The 17489-nt window shown below is 38.0% G+C and overlaps 1 protein-coding gene across 1 annotated transcript in view; it reads right to left on the bottom strand.

Moving 5' to 3' along the window:
* Nucleotides 1–17489, bottom strand: part of LOC145784078 (fibrocystin-L-like) — a 69717-nt gene that overhangs the window by 29910 nt on the left and 22318 nt on the right. The window contains exons 33-58 of the mRNA XM_082595831.1: nucleotides 17346–17470; nucleotides 17021–17215; nucleotides 16652–16762; nucleotides 15466–15684; nucleotides 14982–15145; nucleotides 14652–14736; nucleotides 14079–14231; nucleotides 13762–13927; nucleotides 13302–13410; nucleotides 11217–11354; nucleotides 10644–10781; nucleotides 9596–9787; nucleotides 9098–9215; nucleotides 8630–8719; nucleotides 7623–7750; nucleotides 7201–7343; nucleotides 6812–6909; nucleotides 6559–6717; nucleotides 5050–5281; nucleotides 4388–4646; nucleotides 3488–3626; nucleotides 3078–3226; nucleotides 2049–2241; nucleotides 1514–1667; nucleotides 1111–1314; nucleotides 112–235 (exon numbers count right to left, since the gene is read on the bottom strand). Of these exons, the coding sequence (XP_082451957.1) occupies nucleotides 112–235; nucleotides 1111–1314; nucleotides 1514–1667; nucleotides 2049–2241; nucleotides 3078–3226; nucleotides 3488–3626; nucleotides 4388–4646; nucleotides 5050–5281; nucleotides 6559–6717; nucleotides 6812–6909; nucleotides 7201–7343; nucleotides 7623–7750; nucleotides 8630–8719; nucleotides 9098–9215; nucleotides 9596–9787; nucleotides 10644–10781; nucleotides 11217–11354; nucleotides 13302–13410; nucleotides 13762–13927; nucleotides 14079–14231; nucleotides 14652–14736; nucleotides 14982–15145; nucleotides 15466–15684; nucleotides 16652–16762; nucleotides 17021–17215; nucleotides 17346–17470 (3985 nt within the window). The remainder of the gene's footprint in view (nucleotides 1–111; nucleotides 236–1110; nucleotides 1315–1513; nucleotides 1668–2048; nucleotides 2242–3077; nucleotides 3227–3487; nucleotides 3627–4387; nucleotides 4647–5049; nucleotides 5282–6558; nucleotides 6718–6811; nucleotides 6910–7200; nucleotides 7344–7622; nucleotides 7751–8629; nucleotides 8720–9097; nucleotides 9216–9595; nucleotides 9788–10643; nucleotides 10782–11216; nucleotides 11355–13301; nucleotides 13411–13761; nucleotides 13928–14078; nucleotides 14232–14651; nucleotides 14737–14981; nucleotides 15146–15465; nucleotides 15685–16651; nucleotides 16763–17020; nucleotides 17216–17345; nucleotides 17471–17489) is intronic.

Below are 17489 nucleotides of genomic sequence, written 5' to 3'. Positions count from 1 at the left end.
TTGCGTGTCCATGTTTCGAAATATCTACAAAACAATGAAAAGTATGTGGAAACGCAAGCTCAAGATTTGCTTTTCCAGTCAGTGCATTGATGTCGTCACAATAGAACTCACGTCATCAATCCATTCCAAGCAGGGGTTGCTTTCATCTGACCAAAGGACAAAGTCTTCGGGTTTTTCTCTGGTTGGGGGAATTTCGTCGGGATTGGCTGGTCCGATACAGTTTGCATACAAACATCTGTAAAGTGGAAAAATAATTGGATTCTTGAAAGTATTCTTAATCTCAGCTCAGGTTCGCTTACACATACCTCATTACCTATTAGGCCTACTGGTAGAGCATACACACGTCTGTGAGGTAGAAAACAAAGATGTTCAGAAATTTTTGGCAATGGTTAAAAAAAGATTTGAAAATTTCCTTTAATGTTTATATTGAATGAAATATTGAAACATTCAAGCATGGCTGCTGCTTGACATGATTTATGAATGATCAAGCAAAATGATGAGAATGAATTGCTCCTTGCCACAATCAATATGCGTAGCCCCACAGAAGGCTACATTACATGTTGTTGAACAAGTCTTTGACTAAATGACCAGAAGAATAAGTTCATATAATGTAATATTACCATAGCCTGTGGAAGCTTCTGGTCAAAGCAAATTTGTTATAAGTAGTGTGATTTGAGTATGATTTTTTTTAGAGTTGTGTGTTACGGGGATTAGAAGTTGCAGTAAAAAGTATCTTAGACGATTGCAGACTTCCAGCTGATATTGAATAGATTGTAAAAGTGGAAGCTACTGTACTGCCAGTTGTACAATGTGCAGTTGCTGTTGCAAGTAGTGGTGTAAATTTATTTTGAAACCGAATAAGTTGTTTGCTGTTCAGAGTTTCATTTTTTTATGTGTTGGAAGTGGTGAACCATTCGTCAGTTTAAGAATTTTTATCTATCATCTCACAAGTAGAACTATTTGGCCATTTATTTGACTGTTTAATGTTTGATATCCCAATAAACTACGTCATCAATCCTTCCAAGGTCTATCGACGTGTAAGAACTAGAAGAAATTGTGACAGTTCTCATGCAACTTGCAACAGCTTAGCATCCCAGTAACCATCTTCACCTGTAGATGGTAGGTTGGACTGCCACGTGGGTGTAATTTTCATCAACAATTTCAATTGCGCGTCGGTTTCTCGAAGATGTCTTCCCGGATACGATGAACTTGAGTCTCTTCGATTCTTGAAGGAAGACCCAGTCCAGGTTGTTGCTAGATGACGATATTGTTGTGGCATTTTCAATTGATCTGGCCTCTCCATTGAATGCGACGCTGATGTGGAAAATAATAACTTTTGGAAACATTTGTGTCTTGAATGAAACAAATTTGTCAAGCTTTTAAACAAACGCAAGTTGCTAAAAGGTAGCCCAAATTAATTTTCTTCAAATTTGTAGAACTTCAAATTTGTCTCATCTTGTTCTCAAATGCAAACTTGTATTTAGACCATCGTTGGAATAATTCGACAACTTACACATCCGGTGTCTGCTTGAGCTGATGAGTGATGAAAAGATAATCATCTTCAAAAAGATCGTAATACTTGGAGTCATAAGTAATGTTGGTGAACTGCTCCCCGTCATCAAACCACATCAAGTAGTCCTCTTTACTTTGGAGGAGGAGCATCCAACCTGTTCATCATCATCAGTGTAAACATTGTTGCTATGACATCACATTATCACCACTACAAGCGATAATAATCCAACACTGATGATATGAGAGAGTACAGACTTGACGACCTCCTACGCCATTTCAGGGCTACTGTCTTTCGCACTCCCTTATTGGATGCACACTGTACGTTTTTTTTGTTTTTTATGTACGTTTTTTTCGCATCCAAAGAAAAACAAATTATCATCCCATGCATGTCAGCATTATTACATCAAAACTTTATTATCTGCAAAATTTGCACCACCGATTGAGCTATCAATTATATTTTCAGCAGTGCAAAGAGATACTAAAGTTTAAACCAAAATACAAAAACAAAAGATTATATAAATTTCCGAATTATTTACCTGGCTTGTGCGTCAACCTTTTCTTATAATACGTGCTCGATGTATTCCCAAATCTGTTGGATACGAACAACTTGTTGCCTTCCAAGGAACTGGGCTTAGGGTTGTTTAATGCCAAGCGGTGAAATCGAACCTGAGGCTCGCAAATTGCCGATGGAAACTCAGGATTGCTCGAGAAAATATCTCCAGTGGATTTCTGTGGATGGAACAGAATTTGGTTAAATGACCAAAACAATATTGAAATACAACATTAATAAAACATTAGAATATAGCCATGAAATTTGGTTGAACAAATGAAAGTGAAAGTTTAAAGTAAACAAGATTGTGATTAAAAAGTTACAGATGGTTGGAAAGGATAGTTGGCAAATATAAAGAAGAAAAAATAAAGATGTGAAGTTAAGTTTTCGTGAAACCTTAATTTAAAAATTAAATGCAAACTTTTTATACTGTATGCCACGTCATGCACGTCACCCACGTCACGAATGCCACGTCATCATGCGACATACATACGACAATCCTCTGTCTCAAAATATCGCTCACATTTATTGTAGATGATATCTTACAGAATTTCGTGTAAGTAAAAGTTTCAACGTAAACTTTAAAAGCATTGATTGAAAGTCGAGAAGGCTCAGTGTATTTTGAAACGAACGAAATATAATTTAGGTGAAATAAAAAACAATCGCTAAGTACTTATAGTGCTGTCATGCCAATATATAGGAGCATCTGACTACATGCCTCTTCACTGGTTCTTGTGTATTGTGTCGCATCTGTCGTTTGCAGTGCAGTGTATGTAGTGGCAGTGGACACAAAATGATATCAATCACTATATTGTTGTTATCAAAGTAAAATATGAAGATGCAAATCTGCTACATTTTTCACATGTTAATAAAAAAATCAAACTTGCAACATGCGTCATCATCAACCAGTAACACATTGTTTTAGTCAACTACAACCAGATCATGAGAGCGTGATGGACAAAAACATCAATCCCTTTCTAAAAAGTATTAAAATAATACAAACAACGGCACCCACCGGGCAAAGAGTAGGATCCATGATGTCTGAAAATGGAACGACCTTAGACATTGGCTTCCCCTCAGTCAAGCTTCCATCTCGGTCCACAATGACTCCCTCATGGAGCCATCTCCAAACCAACTTCTTTGTCACGGATGTAAATGAGAGACCTGTCAGGATGATGAGTCACACATTATAAGGGTCTGATTCCACATATTTGCACAACTATAGTTTGTAAAAACTGTTTATCAAACAAAATGAACAGAATGGAATATAGATACACCTTTGGTCCCTTAACTTTCTTGTAACAGCTGTTTTATAAAACCAAACTTCCTTTTGAAATTCTCCAAAGCTTGTACATTGCATTTAACATTCACAACAAAAAGATATTTCGTTATCTTTAAGCCACCAATAAAAGCTCTTCGAATCACCTTCGGTCATGAAATAGAATCCCCCGCAGTTAGAAACGCACACTCCCTGGATGGTGGTGCCTCCCAATGCTACGCCTCCTCTATTGAAGTTGATGAAGCTTGTGTCACGAATCAACAACCCTGGAGCCATCGGAAGAATCTATATATTCAAATATAAAATATAACAACAAACAAAATATATTCAGAAATGTTTTTTTTAAAGATTTTTACGCTCCATGAAATCTTTGAAACAAAATTACTTTGAAAAGAGTCTCCATCTCTTAAATGATTTATCAATTTTTATGTTAATTGATCATTTTATCAATTTTTATTTCTCATATTTTTCAAACACAATCAAATCATAAACTTCAACGATTTAACTCTAGAAGCCTGGGGTGTTCGTTTGTCTCTACATTTTAGTACATTTTGAAAAAAATAAGCAACTAAATACTTTTGGATAGTAATTGCTCCCTGCACCTATGATCGCTGGTGATAGAAACCTCATAAAGAATTGTCTGTTTTTTTTTGGTTCGATATTAAATCGTCGATTTAAAAAGAAAGTCGTTAAAAACCGGTATGAAAACATTTCATCAAAAGTGACGGTAGGGTTTTTATACGTAGAAAAATACTTCAGGGCTTCCAGAGTTAAAAATTCCCAACTCTTTTAAAATCTGTCAATAATTTCTCAACTTCTCAAAGGAAACAACATCACAGTGTACTGCGTTAGATAAAGTATTTCGCAACATTTTCATAATCACGTCATCTATTGAAGCAACATTGTAAAAATCACGTCATCTATTGACGCAATGACCCCACGACAGGTTCGTTATTCAACGGTGTGCTTTGTTGAATAAATTCACTTGTCGGTGTTGTGGTTTACTTATATTCACACGTGATGCTAATTTCAACTCTTGCACTTACAATTCCAACTTGAGTTTCGAATATTAACGAGGCCTCATCGGAATGTCCAACAATGAGAGCGTTATCGATCAGTGCTCCTCTCTCTGCACCCCAGGGCGTATTCTTGACGAGTTTTGCTTCAATCCCGGCAACCTCATTGTCCACCATGATGAAATCAATAAACTGTATCGCTCCACAGTTCACCCACTCCGCCCCCTTCTCGCAGTTCCATGTTGTTAATGATTTGAACTTTGCAGGACTTGGAACGGTAGAGTCGCATCTAGATGACAAAGAGTTTGATGAAATGAAGAAATATGGCAGTTAAAGAATTACAACAGCATGAAAGATAAGCTCTATGAAACGAGTTTGCAGCTGAGAAAAGTTTCGCAGAGTAAAGATTCCTTTAATAGAGTAAGGCAACGAGTCCCTTCAATACATCCATGAAGCAGGAGGCAGCTCGTCAAATATCAAATCAGCTTCAATTCAAATGACATCCTGTCTTTTCTAATATATTTTTTTGTTTATTGAAGGCATTGGCATTCATAAAGTGCTGTAATCTTTGTCCGCATGCTGACATGCCATGATGTGGCAAAAACAGTGACGTCAAAAAACGATAGCAGACGACTTTAAGTTACTTGAAAGCTCACGTCGTCAAAAATATAAAACGTAAAGTTATTACTCACCTCCCCCCTTCCATCGGGAAGTAAGACTCGAAGATCCAGAGGCCAAACCAACCTTGGGAATGCACTGTGTTGTTCTCGAACCTTCCCAACTCCACATGTTGTTGGCAGACATCCGGAGTGAAAGAAGGACCATCGGGATGTTCATGCATCCGATACCAGAATCCGAAGTGTGTCCCTCCAGCAGCGTGGTTGTGTTGAATGATGTTGTCGGGGTTGGTTACCCAGTATGCAGCTGCAATGGAGAAGATGCCTTAACTCAGGGGTTCCCAAACTTTCTGTTCATCGGTACCCTTTGGTCAATTTATAGATTCGCTCGTGTACCCCTAACATTTTCTCATATTTTTGGCTTTAGAAAATTTAGATATTGCAACAAATTAACAGTAGAGCTGCATTAGAAGACTGCATACATGATATTTTATACCAATCAAAGCACACAAAGTTATTCATAACAATGTAATCCAAGGTTAAACAAACACTACAATCAATCAAACAAATAATATATCGGCTGAATAAGCCCAGCAATCCTAGCTAATGTGATAGCTGAGCCTGCTTTTTGGCAACAAGCTCATTAATACGAGGTGAAACATTAGCAACAGCACAACGAAGATCATGTTCAGGTGTTTTGAGCTGTGATCAGACAACTAGTGCTTGAATGTTGTTTAATAAGCGGGGACGACTGGTTGACTGTATTTGCTTTCTAGGCTAGCCTTTGTAATTACGGTTCTCATAGCAATCAATCAGCTGTTTTGTCTTGTGTGCTGTGATTGGACAAAATAAGTCATATGAACTTGGTAGTTAAAGTAGTTAAAGCTTCTACTGGGGCGAAAATGTGACTTACTAAGGAGTTCTTAATCTCAGGTCTTCAAATTATTAACATCATCAGGTGATAAAAAATATTTTAAGGCAGATTAGAAGTTATGGAAAGAATATTTTTATACTTAATCTAATGTACCGGTACCCCTTGAAAAGTCGAAATGTACCCCTGGGGGTACATGTACCCGAGTTTGGGAACCCCTGCCTTAACTGATGCCACTTCTTTCGATCGGAAGAGACTTGATTACAACTAGAGCTGTAAAGCCGGAACACAAATATCTGGTGCAAATTCCATAGCCTTGATTGCAACAGTTTGTTTGTTTCTAGTTAATTTAAAGAAATATAGTTACTTAGTTATTTGTCTCTACTCCCCACTTTCCTCCATTCGTGAAGAACATGTTCACAACAGATGGTTGAAGATTTTGTTTTGGAAGCATCGATTCAATATCATTGCCAACGATTCTTATATTTTCTCAATTGTGCCATCGAAGGTAAACTTTTTAGATTAATTGGTCTCTCATCCCCCGAAAATACAGTCATCCTAGGTGAGTGTATGAATCACCGCGTCGGTCATCCAATATGAAGAACCATTCCCTCACGAGAAGATATTTTGCGTAGTCTTGTTTACGATTCAGGTTTATCAGTTATGATTAAAAAGAATCAACTCTGCTTCAACGACCTTTCAATCATGCGTACCTGGCGTGACGTCATCGTTGAGCAATGATGTGCTTTGCCTCACAAAAACGGCGAGATTGTATTGGATGATGTTGCCAGTCTCGATGCCGTCTTCGATAAATATCGCGCCTCCCATGACGTCATAGAGCACGTTGGAGTCCACAGTCAAGTTGTGAGTTCCTAAATGGAAGTTAAAGGAGATTTATACTTTCTGGTGTGAGTGACACTACCAGATGAAGTATAGTTACACTTTAGATCAGGCATAGTAGCATACCATGGATGGTGACCGCTCTGTTAAAGGTTTTGTGGATGGAACATCTGCGTACATAGTGGCCGGTAGCATCTCCCATCAAGTGCCAATGGATTGGATATCTGCAGCAAGTATGAAACTGTTTATACATGTGTGTACATGTGAACTAGTAGATTATACATGTATGTGCTTTTGTGGACGACCAATTATAATCGTATTGTTTCTGAAAGCTATCTTTGTTAAATTCAGTGTTTCCAAATATTTGATTTGAAAAATCTTTGAGCTCTTTGCTCTTGTTCTGGGCAACCTACCATGCTTATGTACAGCAAAAATTTTCTGCACTTTCCAAGCATGCTTTGACCCCCATTTAAAATAACTCAATCCTCCCCCCAATCCTATTCACCCCATCCTACCTTCCTAGCCTGAATGCCTGTCCGGCGTAAGTGATCTCAATATTCTCAACACGAGCCACAGTGTCCGGAGAGTTCGGAGTCTTTGTATGCATCATGATGGAAGCCCCGAATTGGTCCGATCCAACTTCCTCACCAAACCGACCCTAAAGTCATTGCGTTAGTGAAACAAACATAAGATGCCAACAGTGATTGTAAGTAAATAGCAAAACATCGATCAAGTCTACAGCCTAACATAATTCCAAATGCAGCACATTCAAGCTATATATGTCTGATGTGCTAGACTCAAAATCTTGATTAACAATTGAAAAAATTGTATTAATTCCTCTCTAGTGTAGAATCTTGAATTAGAGACAACCAGATTTCCACTTGTGACGCCACAACACAAATCCCCGCTGCAAAACTTTGCTTTACACAAGCCATACCTGGAAGCAAGTTTGCGTCGCAAACATTCCAGTGTCAAAGCCCTCTTCACACTTGGGTATGTCGTCATTCCACACGTGGTTGTTGGAACCGCGGAAGACAATGTTTCGCGAAAGTAGTCCGACCTCGGCTGGAAAATTATGACGACGATATTGGTTAGTTGGATGTTAATTACTTTGATGGAAGTTTTCAATAAAATTAAGGTTGTTTGACATTGAAAAGAGAGTTGTTATGATGCTATAGAACCATTTTGTCCGTCCGGACAGCTCAGTGGTTACGCGCTAGGCTCAAGATCACGCGGTGCTGGTTCGACTCTCGGGGTGTGCGCTTGAGCAACGCATTCTAAGGACTGCTCTCCATTCAGCGGCATCTAATGAATGGAATAATTCCCCGGCAACAACATTTCAACAAAGAGAAAGCTTCACTCTGCCAATCTCGGTAACCGGCCCTGCGGTAAAAAGCCTCTACAAGTATGCGAAACTACCAGGAATAACCTGTCAAGGCTTTGTCAGTCCGAGGAAAAAGATTCAAAAACTACTCCGGACCGACCAATCAAGGAAACGATGAGATAAACAAGCAATTGCAAATTAAATAGGATTATGATATAAACCATTCGATGAAATGGTCACTAACGACCGTCTCATCCCTGTCCAATGTCCATGAAAGGATGACTCCTAACCTTGGAAAAATATCATCTGTTTGTTCATTAATAAAAATATATTTATTTTTCCGCGAGTCGAGAGTATTTTCAAACATTGCTTTTGTTTTATTCCTGTTCGAATAAAATGTTTCTTTTTTATTTTACTATGTTTATCATTCAATCTGATAATGTCTGACGTTCATATTGTGGAGTACATTAGCACGTTTCGTACAAGCTTGTTTTGAACTGGCGTCAACAAACTTTCTTGAGGTTATAGAATCACAGGAGCTACTCTTCCTACTCGGATCTGGTCAAAGAAGTTAATAATGAACGACATGACCATCAGGCGCAATCTTCAACGAAGCCTACCTCGGAATTCGACGCTGACTCCATCAAAAACTTTCGTCACCCCAAGATGTTGGTACTCGAGGGCTTCACTGAGAGTCAAGGTGAAACCATCTGAAGGTGGATGAGTTGGTACAAGTTCAAAAAAAATATTAGCTGAGTAGTCAGAGCATAAAGTTTAATCACAAAAACCTTTGAATATTTAGCACTTAACTGGTAATAAATTGACAGGAACTACAGTTTAATGAGTTCATTTGACCGTGTGTTTAGTAGGCTAAGTTTCTAATGAATTTAATATTTGCAGCACTCAGCTTGACAAATATGACATTAAAAAAAACAAAAAAAAAACAGATAAAAATAGAAAAAGGAAAACATGGAATTAGTTTTGAAACAAGTTGATTTAATTCATGATGTACTTTTTGCATCAAAGAACCTAAAAGGAACAAATTAACCAATCAACAAAACTCCAGACAATGAAGAAGATGAACTCACCACCCGAGATGTCCGAGATGCTTCTCTCCTCATTCTCCGATTGAGAGTGACGTAGTCCAGTGGATGCAATCACGATGCGATCTCCCACCTTCCAATCCACTGCTTGTTCCAAAGTGATCTAAGACCGGACGAAATATAACGTTTGTTAAACCTTGAAGAATGTGATGGTGTTTTATAGCGCAACAAGAAAAGTTCTCAATTTTGTGGACACTTGAAACATAAATTCGATTTTGCTATTTTCCAAACAACGTTGTTCCGGATATCTGCTTTGATGGTGCTGTAGTGGATAATAAAATAAAGTCCTCAGCACAAAGTTAATGTAAAAAGCATTAAGAAAAGTAAAAGTTTTTTTAGAAAAATTTATGTCGCATAAAATGCTAAATCCTCAACAAGTTCAATAAGACTCTCATCATGTCTTTATCAATGGATGCAGAATATTTCACTGCTTCACTCTTCAACAAAAAGAACTCTAATCTTTTCATACCAACTGCCACCAACCTGAGTCGCTCCAGCATTTGCTGTAGTTGCTAACTTGGTCCAAGGGTGGCTGATGTGCCGTCCATGTAGGTCCAGGGTGCCGTCTCGGAGGGCCAGTGTCTTTGCTCCGTATATGGGAAGCTCAGGAGATCTCAGGTTCCCATACATCACAATGTTAGCGTTTGATTGGAATGGGGCTTCCTCTGTACCGACCTGTGTGGCAACCACAATGCTCAACGAAGTGTTGGATTTTTTCATTGCGATAGTGAAGAATTCGTCATAGTTTAGATGTGATAAAAAGTTAACTTTGTAAACGAACGATTTTGTAAACGATTTTGAATAATTGCAGAGTTGTTCTGTTTTGTAAACAATTCACGTGACATTAAAGCCAGATAGCAACAAACAACTACATGATTTTCATAAAAATCTACTTTTTCCCACATCATCTCTGTTTATTGTGGGTGTATTGCGCAAACAAACTTGCCATAAAGGAAGCTACTTTGCCAATAGAGGGAATAACATGGTCAAAGATCATAGTTCGATTCCGAAAAAATAATTTCAGCATTATAATGTTTGTATGACGTTACTTATCAGACCTAGTTTAAACAAATGCGATGAAGTTATCCGTAGAATTTAGCAAAAAAGTTATTTTGACAATTTGGCAGATAAAGCTTAGCTTTAGAAAATGCATTTCTATACTATGACCTCGTAGTAGTTCAGTGTGGCTTTCACTTTCGCGCAAAACTTGGTCAGCAAATGGCCTAATTGACGTGAAAAGGAAAACTATCTAAAGTTTAAAAAAATATTTTTCCAACACAGCTTACCAAGAATAAATCACGAACTCTTTGAGCTTTAATGCTACTAACGAAAATAACCAGCAAATTGTGCGATACATCGATACAACGTAACAACAAGCATCGTTTGGAATTCATTTCTCTTGGTGTATGTAGGTAGGTAGAGAAAAAACGAACTACTGTACAACCCAAAGTATGCCCTTAGAAAATAAACAGGATTTTGATGGCTGAATCTTTCCGATCAATTACAACATCCTCTTTTTATAATATCTCACTTGTAGCCGACCACCGTTAGTGATGAGAATGTTCTCCGCGTTCAAAGTCACATCTTTTTCATCAAAGATCAACTCTCCTCCATCAATCAGCAACATCTTCATCACCGCTGTGTCCGTGTCCAACAATACCGTTTGTCCCTTTTAAAAAATAATAATTGAAATGATCTTTTTTAACAACAATTGACGTAAGATAACGGTTTAAAATCAACGCAATGCTGAAAACAAACTGTCACTTTTGATTAAATTAGCTAAATCTACACCCAGACAGTAAAACCCGTCATTTTTAAATTGATTCAATGTCTGCAGACATTGAATCAATGTAAAAATGACGGATTTTGCTGTTTGGAAATGCTCCCAACACTCGTGGTTAAATCTCGCGTAGATGTACATTCTTGGCCTACATCAATGCTCACATGACAGTAGGGCAAGGAAGTAGAACACGTTTGTATAGTTGGTTTTCTTCTAGCAACATGATCGATACCGTTCGTTTGCTTATGGTTCAATACAGCGACCTCTTTTCTAAGAACTCATAATTTGAAGAAAGAATTAAAATGTGATTAACTTCGAAGTTACTTTTTGAATGATGACGAAATCTTGGTCGACGGGCAAAGTGGTTCCTCCCCAAGTGAATATAGAGGACCATCTGTCCACGTAGAAGAAGTCAGCGCTTTCTTGGAAAGCAATCCCCTTGTTTCCAGTTTTAACTTCAACCTGCAGAGAAAGAAACATTCTTAAAATGTATATACCAAGAAACTTATGCACTAATCAGTTGTTGCTTCCCGGCATACCAGTTTACAACTACGCGCTGCTGTGCAATCATTCCTGGTTCATGATGGACACAGAGTCTTCATCAATCAATCGGTGAATGGATGCTGCCTCTTGCAGGGATGGAACAGCATCATGTTTTCTTCATTATCAAAGTTTGTACTCATTTTGGAATAAAGAGTCTTTCTGGACATATAAGTTCTTATTCTATGCTAATCAACCTTAGCTCTATTTGAACAACTACCAATTTATTAGATGACAATTTAGTTAAGTTGATGTGGTAAAGAACTGAAGTTGTTAAAGTTTTTTGTTCTAACACTAACCCAGGCGACCGATGCTTTGTTTCGTTAATATCCCGTACAATAGTTTTTATTTACGTCCAGTATCTGTGACTGAGGCATGTAGCATCATGTACAATGCCATCTATTTTGCAGTGATGAGGCAACAGCACTTTTTCTGGTTGCTTGCGTTTGGTATTGAAGGTGGTGAGGTGGTGTAGTAGATCTAGGTTCGAATCCCATATGGATTAACGCCAAATATGCTCAGACAGCCTCCAAATAAGCAATAATAATAAAGTGTGTTTTTCTATAGCGCTGTATCCATTGCAGATATGTGTTGCCACCAGTGCTTTACACAGCCGCTGCCGTCCCAAAGTAAAGCGACGTAACTACTGAAAAGTAAAAACCGAGAAAAAGCGCTTCAAAGTTAATCGTAAACCATAACTACATTTTAATCGCAATTTAACATTTGATGCCTCTAACTAAAAGAACTTGCCTACATTTTGTTTGAATGAGAACAAAAACATTGATTGTTGTCCTAATTTTCGCTAATTAAGATAATTAGTGTAGTTACGTCGCTTTACCTTTGTTAACCTGATTGTTTTTCTGACTGTGCTGCAAAGGCAAACCAGCATATCTCAAACAATGCATTAGATTCACACACAAAATTTGTAATATTGTTCAAATACAATGCAGTATCTTTAGTCAACATCTATTAAGTCAAGTGAGTTGTCATTGGTGGGTAGCTGTTCCCAAAATTGACGTCGATTTGCCGGCATAAGCGGGCTTAGCTTGCTTAGTATGTCCCCGCGTTTTGATGCTGGCACACCACGCGGTGCTGAACGACATGATGGAACACTGTCGACTTTGAACCTCTTCTTCAAGAGATCAAGGGATTGGTAGTCAGCATTGATGCTGTGGGAAGTTTTGTACTTAACCGACCTCTATCCTCTCTGGAACAGCACGGCACTCATATCAGCAAGCTTAACACGCGGGACTGCCTTGGAGAGTTGGGCTCTATGAGAACCATCCACAAACTGCTGATTCTGTTCACTAAAATGATGCTACAAGGCGCTTTATGAAGAGTGTTTACTGTTTGAGTACAGAGGCTGCAAAGTCAACCCATTAACAAAAGATTAACCTCATTTATCAATACAAAACGAGCGAAAATTTGGGATTAACTCTAGACTCTACTGCAATTCGACGTAACTGGGATTATTTGCTCTAGATTCTATGGTAAAACAACGTAATTGCCAGTTACGTCGTTTTGGCTTTGCATATATCATCTTTACATGTAGTTACGTCGTTTTACCAACAAATATCTCGCAAACTACTGCAGTTACGCTGTTGAATCTTTGCTTGAAAACAAATATAGTCTTTGCGAAGCGTTTACTAATAAAAAGTGGGAAAATCAAAAATCTGTAGTTACGTCGCTTTACCTTGAGACGGCAGAGCAGATAGTGTCCGTGCAGCCGTAGAAGCGCAACCGAGTATATTAGTAGATGATGAATTTTTGATAGGAAAGTTAAAGTGATGTCATAAACAATTGAACACTGTAAAGTTTCTTATTCGATAACCAGACGTATACACCACCACAAGTTGGTAGCAGACCCACCTTCGCCTGAACAGAGCCCCGGTGCTGATTCGTGTGGCAGACTATCTCTGAATTGCTGGAGGAAGCTACGTCACAGACGCTTCCATCAATCTCCACCAATGGCGTGAGGCTTGACATAATATTCAGAATTTTTTTATCAGATTAGTACTTGAGATTGTCGTTTAGGTGAAAAATACTTGATCAGTTATAAAATTGGCTTTGAACGTTGTTTCTGGACCATCCAATATAGATCAACATGAACCTTTATGGACTAAGTTTCTGACTACGCATGATACAGTTTAGGTATAACGTAAGAGGAATGAATTATTATTATTGTTGTTGTTGAATTTATGATCAATACAGGAACTACGGTATATTAAACTTATGCAACTAGCACAGCAATCTTACATTCATTCAACGTTTTATCATGTATCATGTACAAACTTTTTATTGAAACGATTGTCTTTGTGAGGTCACTCACCCAAATCCGGATCCAGTGATGGTAACCATTGTCCCTCCACCTGTGCCCCCTCTGGAAGGCGTAACATCACTGATGACGGCGGTTATGGATGACGCATAAGTGTATGATGACGACAGAGTGACGTTGCTGTCTCGATTGGACACCATTACATCACAGTCGGTACGTTCTGTCAAGCATGCAAGGAGTTCATTGTTGCTAAACAATCATCTTTATTTCGTAAAGAATAGTGTGCTCAAGCCATTTCAAACCTTTCTCAATTTAATTGTTAACCGAGAATGTTTTAAACGTTCATGCTGGCCAGGACAGTACAAACTCACCGGCAACCCTGTTTTTATTTGATGGCGTCATACACTCCAGTTGGGTCGGAGTTTGTGACGTAATAGAGCAGATGTTTCCACAAATATGAACAGTTGTTGTTGGGGAAAATCCCTCTCCATCAATTGTCAATACTTGACTTCCACCATAGCTGCCTGAATATGAAGATAGTCATATGTTAGTCTTTTTACATTGAAAGCTTTGAGCAGTTTCCATTGAAGCTGAAAACTATTTGAAGTAATATTAAGTTGATATTTTTTTTTCGTAATAAAGTGGCTACAAAACACTTAATTTCGTATTTAGAATGAATTTCTAAGGCCTTAGATTAAAGTTATGTTGAGAATATTTTCGCATTGGAACATACAATAGCATTTGGTTGATAAAAAAAATTCCCAACGGATAGATGGTTGTACTAATCAACCTCAACCATTTATCAATGCCAATTAATAAAATTCCAATTAATTTTCAATCGTATTTCTAAAACTATTTTGAAGATACAACAGTTTTGAAACTGGCAATGAAACGAATTTGGAACTCAACATTAAAAAGCTTGCAGCTACAGTTTATCTACTAACCTTCCGAGGGGCTTACAGAAGTTGCTGACAGGACATAAGTGAAGTTAGCACGTATACTGGCAATTCCCCTCCCAGCCACGTGGACCTGCAAGTGAATGTTGACGATAATGATGATAAGTTGTAAAAATAAGATTGTTTAGATGCAAAATTTCCCTGTTTTCCAAATATAATCAGTTCACAGGAAATACATTTATGAGGAACTAAATTTATACATTTGTTTTTCCTGTAGCAAGCTGGTGATACTGATGATAGTTATGAACGTAATTGTAAGAATAATTCAAATGTAATTCACTTATTGTTGTTACTTAGCAAGTAGAAGAATTTGTGCACCTGAATTGCGGCAGATCCTCCTTCTCTTGACCCAAGAGTGCATGCCAATGATGTATTACTGACAGACGACACGTCACAGCTGACATCACCAATCGTCACGGTGACGTTACTCGTCGAAGATCCAAACAGTGTTCCAGTAAGTGTGACTACATCTCCACCGACACCTATGGAATGTGATTGTTGTTTCACAAACAAAAGTACAAATTTCTTTTGAAAAAATCGTCTGGGTTCACAATGTAATAGACTCTCTGACTGATTTAAGCATCTACAAGCATTGGTAGCAGATCAGGCTGATTGGTTGCCAAGGTTGCATAGGGCATAGTACAAAGTCATCAATTATCTGCAGATACACAAATTCTATAACTTTCAGATATGAACGAATTCGACGTAATTTCATATTTTGTATTAATATTTGCACAGCTGATCGAGATTGACACTTGTAATGAATCCTCATAATGTATACATATTAAGCAAGGCTACTAACCTGATTTTGACGAAATAGAAGTGACTTCTGGTGTGGCATCTTCAGAATATGTGAATGTTTTTTGTGGGTAATTAATTCCTCCTGATGTCACTTTCACAATGGCATCACCATCTTCTCCTGCTGCAGTGGTGCAAGATATGGATGAGAGATCGGTGTCAGTGATGAGGCAGGCCACTCCTCCAATGGTAACCTGTGTATTGTCTCGAACAAATCCATTTCCTAAAAATATCCGTCGTTCAGTAATATCCGTCATTCTGTAATATCCGTCATTCAATAATATCCGTCATTCAGTGATATCCGTTATTCAGTAATATCCGTCATTCTGTAATATTCGTTATTCAGTAATATCCGTCATTCAGTAATATCCGTCATTCTGTAATATTCGTTATTCAGTAATATCCGTCATTCTGTAATATTCGTTATTCAGTAATATCCGTCATTCTGTAATATTCGTTATTCAGTCATCTTAACATTGTTTGAATATTACCCGAAGCCACTTTTAATGAGGCCGAATTTTGATAAATGCTTGTTTTCCAAAAAAATGGCCTTGATAAAATTCCATGTATGAATATACAATACGCTTTAAAACAATAAAAAAGTTTTAGATTATCATTATAAAAACTTTACGTAAAGACTGCTGCCATTTTGAGACACATAAAGCCATAATCAAGCAATACATCAGTAAATTTCTCATGGTGTAGAACAAGCAAAAATATGTTGATTGATTAGGCTACATCTTTATACTCGAAATGGGAAAGCTTCTGTAAGAGCTTGATCCTGGCAGTTTCGCATGGTACATGTTACAATGTTACATATTTGCAGAGTATATGAACCACGGTCCCAGGTCCGGTCACCGAGATTAACAGAGTGAAGTTTCCAATTGTTGAAGTGTTGTTTGTGAATTTCCCATCCACTGGGTATCGCTGAATAGAGAGCTTTCTTAGAAATGCGTTGCTGAATTGTACACCCAGAGACTCGAACTGGCGCCGCGTGATCTTGAAGCTTCTTCGTTCACGAAGTCACGCACTAACCAACTGAGCTATCGGGGCGGACAAAAATAATAATATTCCATGAAAGTGGAACTCAAACCAGGGACCTTAGAGTGGTTGAGTTTTTTTGAAGAGACCTCTGTGAAGATAATGCAGCAATTTACCCCCAATAGTTCTCAATCACCATTCGGACTCACCAGTTATTGTTAATCTAGTTCCTCCGTTCAAGCTGCCAGTCGCTGGTGATATTGTATCAATCAGGTTCGGACTTGTTATGGACGACGATGAGTTGACGAAGAGTGCCAGCCCTGATGCAAACAAAATGAATTCCTTGCTCCCAGTGTCAAATCAGTCATTAAGCTTACTTCAATATACTATACACAGCAATGTAATTGGCGTTCAAAATTATCTATTCATTATTCCAGGAGGGACAAATGATAAATTTGATGAGAGATCTGTCCAACATACAGTCCATATTCAGAACTGGCATAAAATTTAAACTATAAGTTGTTGGCACAATAAGGTTGCCGGGTATGAACATAATTTAAGATCCACATTAAAACTACCTTTTCCTTGAACGAGGAGATGAATCTCGTTCTCTCCAACTGGGAACCTCTGGATGTTGCATTCCAGTTTGCTGTCATCCAACGCTGTTACGTCACAATGATGTCTCATTCCGTTTCGGACTAGGCTTACGTCAACATTAGCGAAGTTTCTTCCAAAACCTGACGTCATGCAAATATATGTCATTGTGCAGTGATCTATTGTATTAATGTATTATGACATCATAATCGCACTAAACAGTTCGACAAGAACTAAACCTGTTATGTATTTTCAGTTTTGTTTCGACTTTGAAATACAGTAACATTAAAATCACTCATCCTTTGTTACCATTCCCGATGAAGACAATCTCGAGGTTATTCCACTCTCCATTATGGCTCCATGACGTCACATTCGGTGTGGCACTTTGAGAGTATTCGTAGCTGCAAGTGGTGGCACACTGTGCCTCGGATTTTCTGAAATCATATTATGATG

Source organism: Aplidium turbinatum, chromosome 15, assembly GCF_918807975.1.
Source record: "Aplidium turbinatum chromosome 15, kaAplTurb1.1, whole genome shotgun sequence".
Lineage (NCBI taxonomy): Eukaryota > Metazoa > Chordata > Ascidiacea > Aplousobranchia > Polyclinidae > Aplidium > Aplidium turbinatum.
Note: the sequence above shows the minus strand (reverse complement) of the source record. Positions and strands in the feature narration are given on the sequence as shown.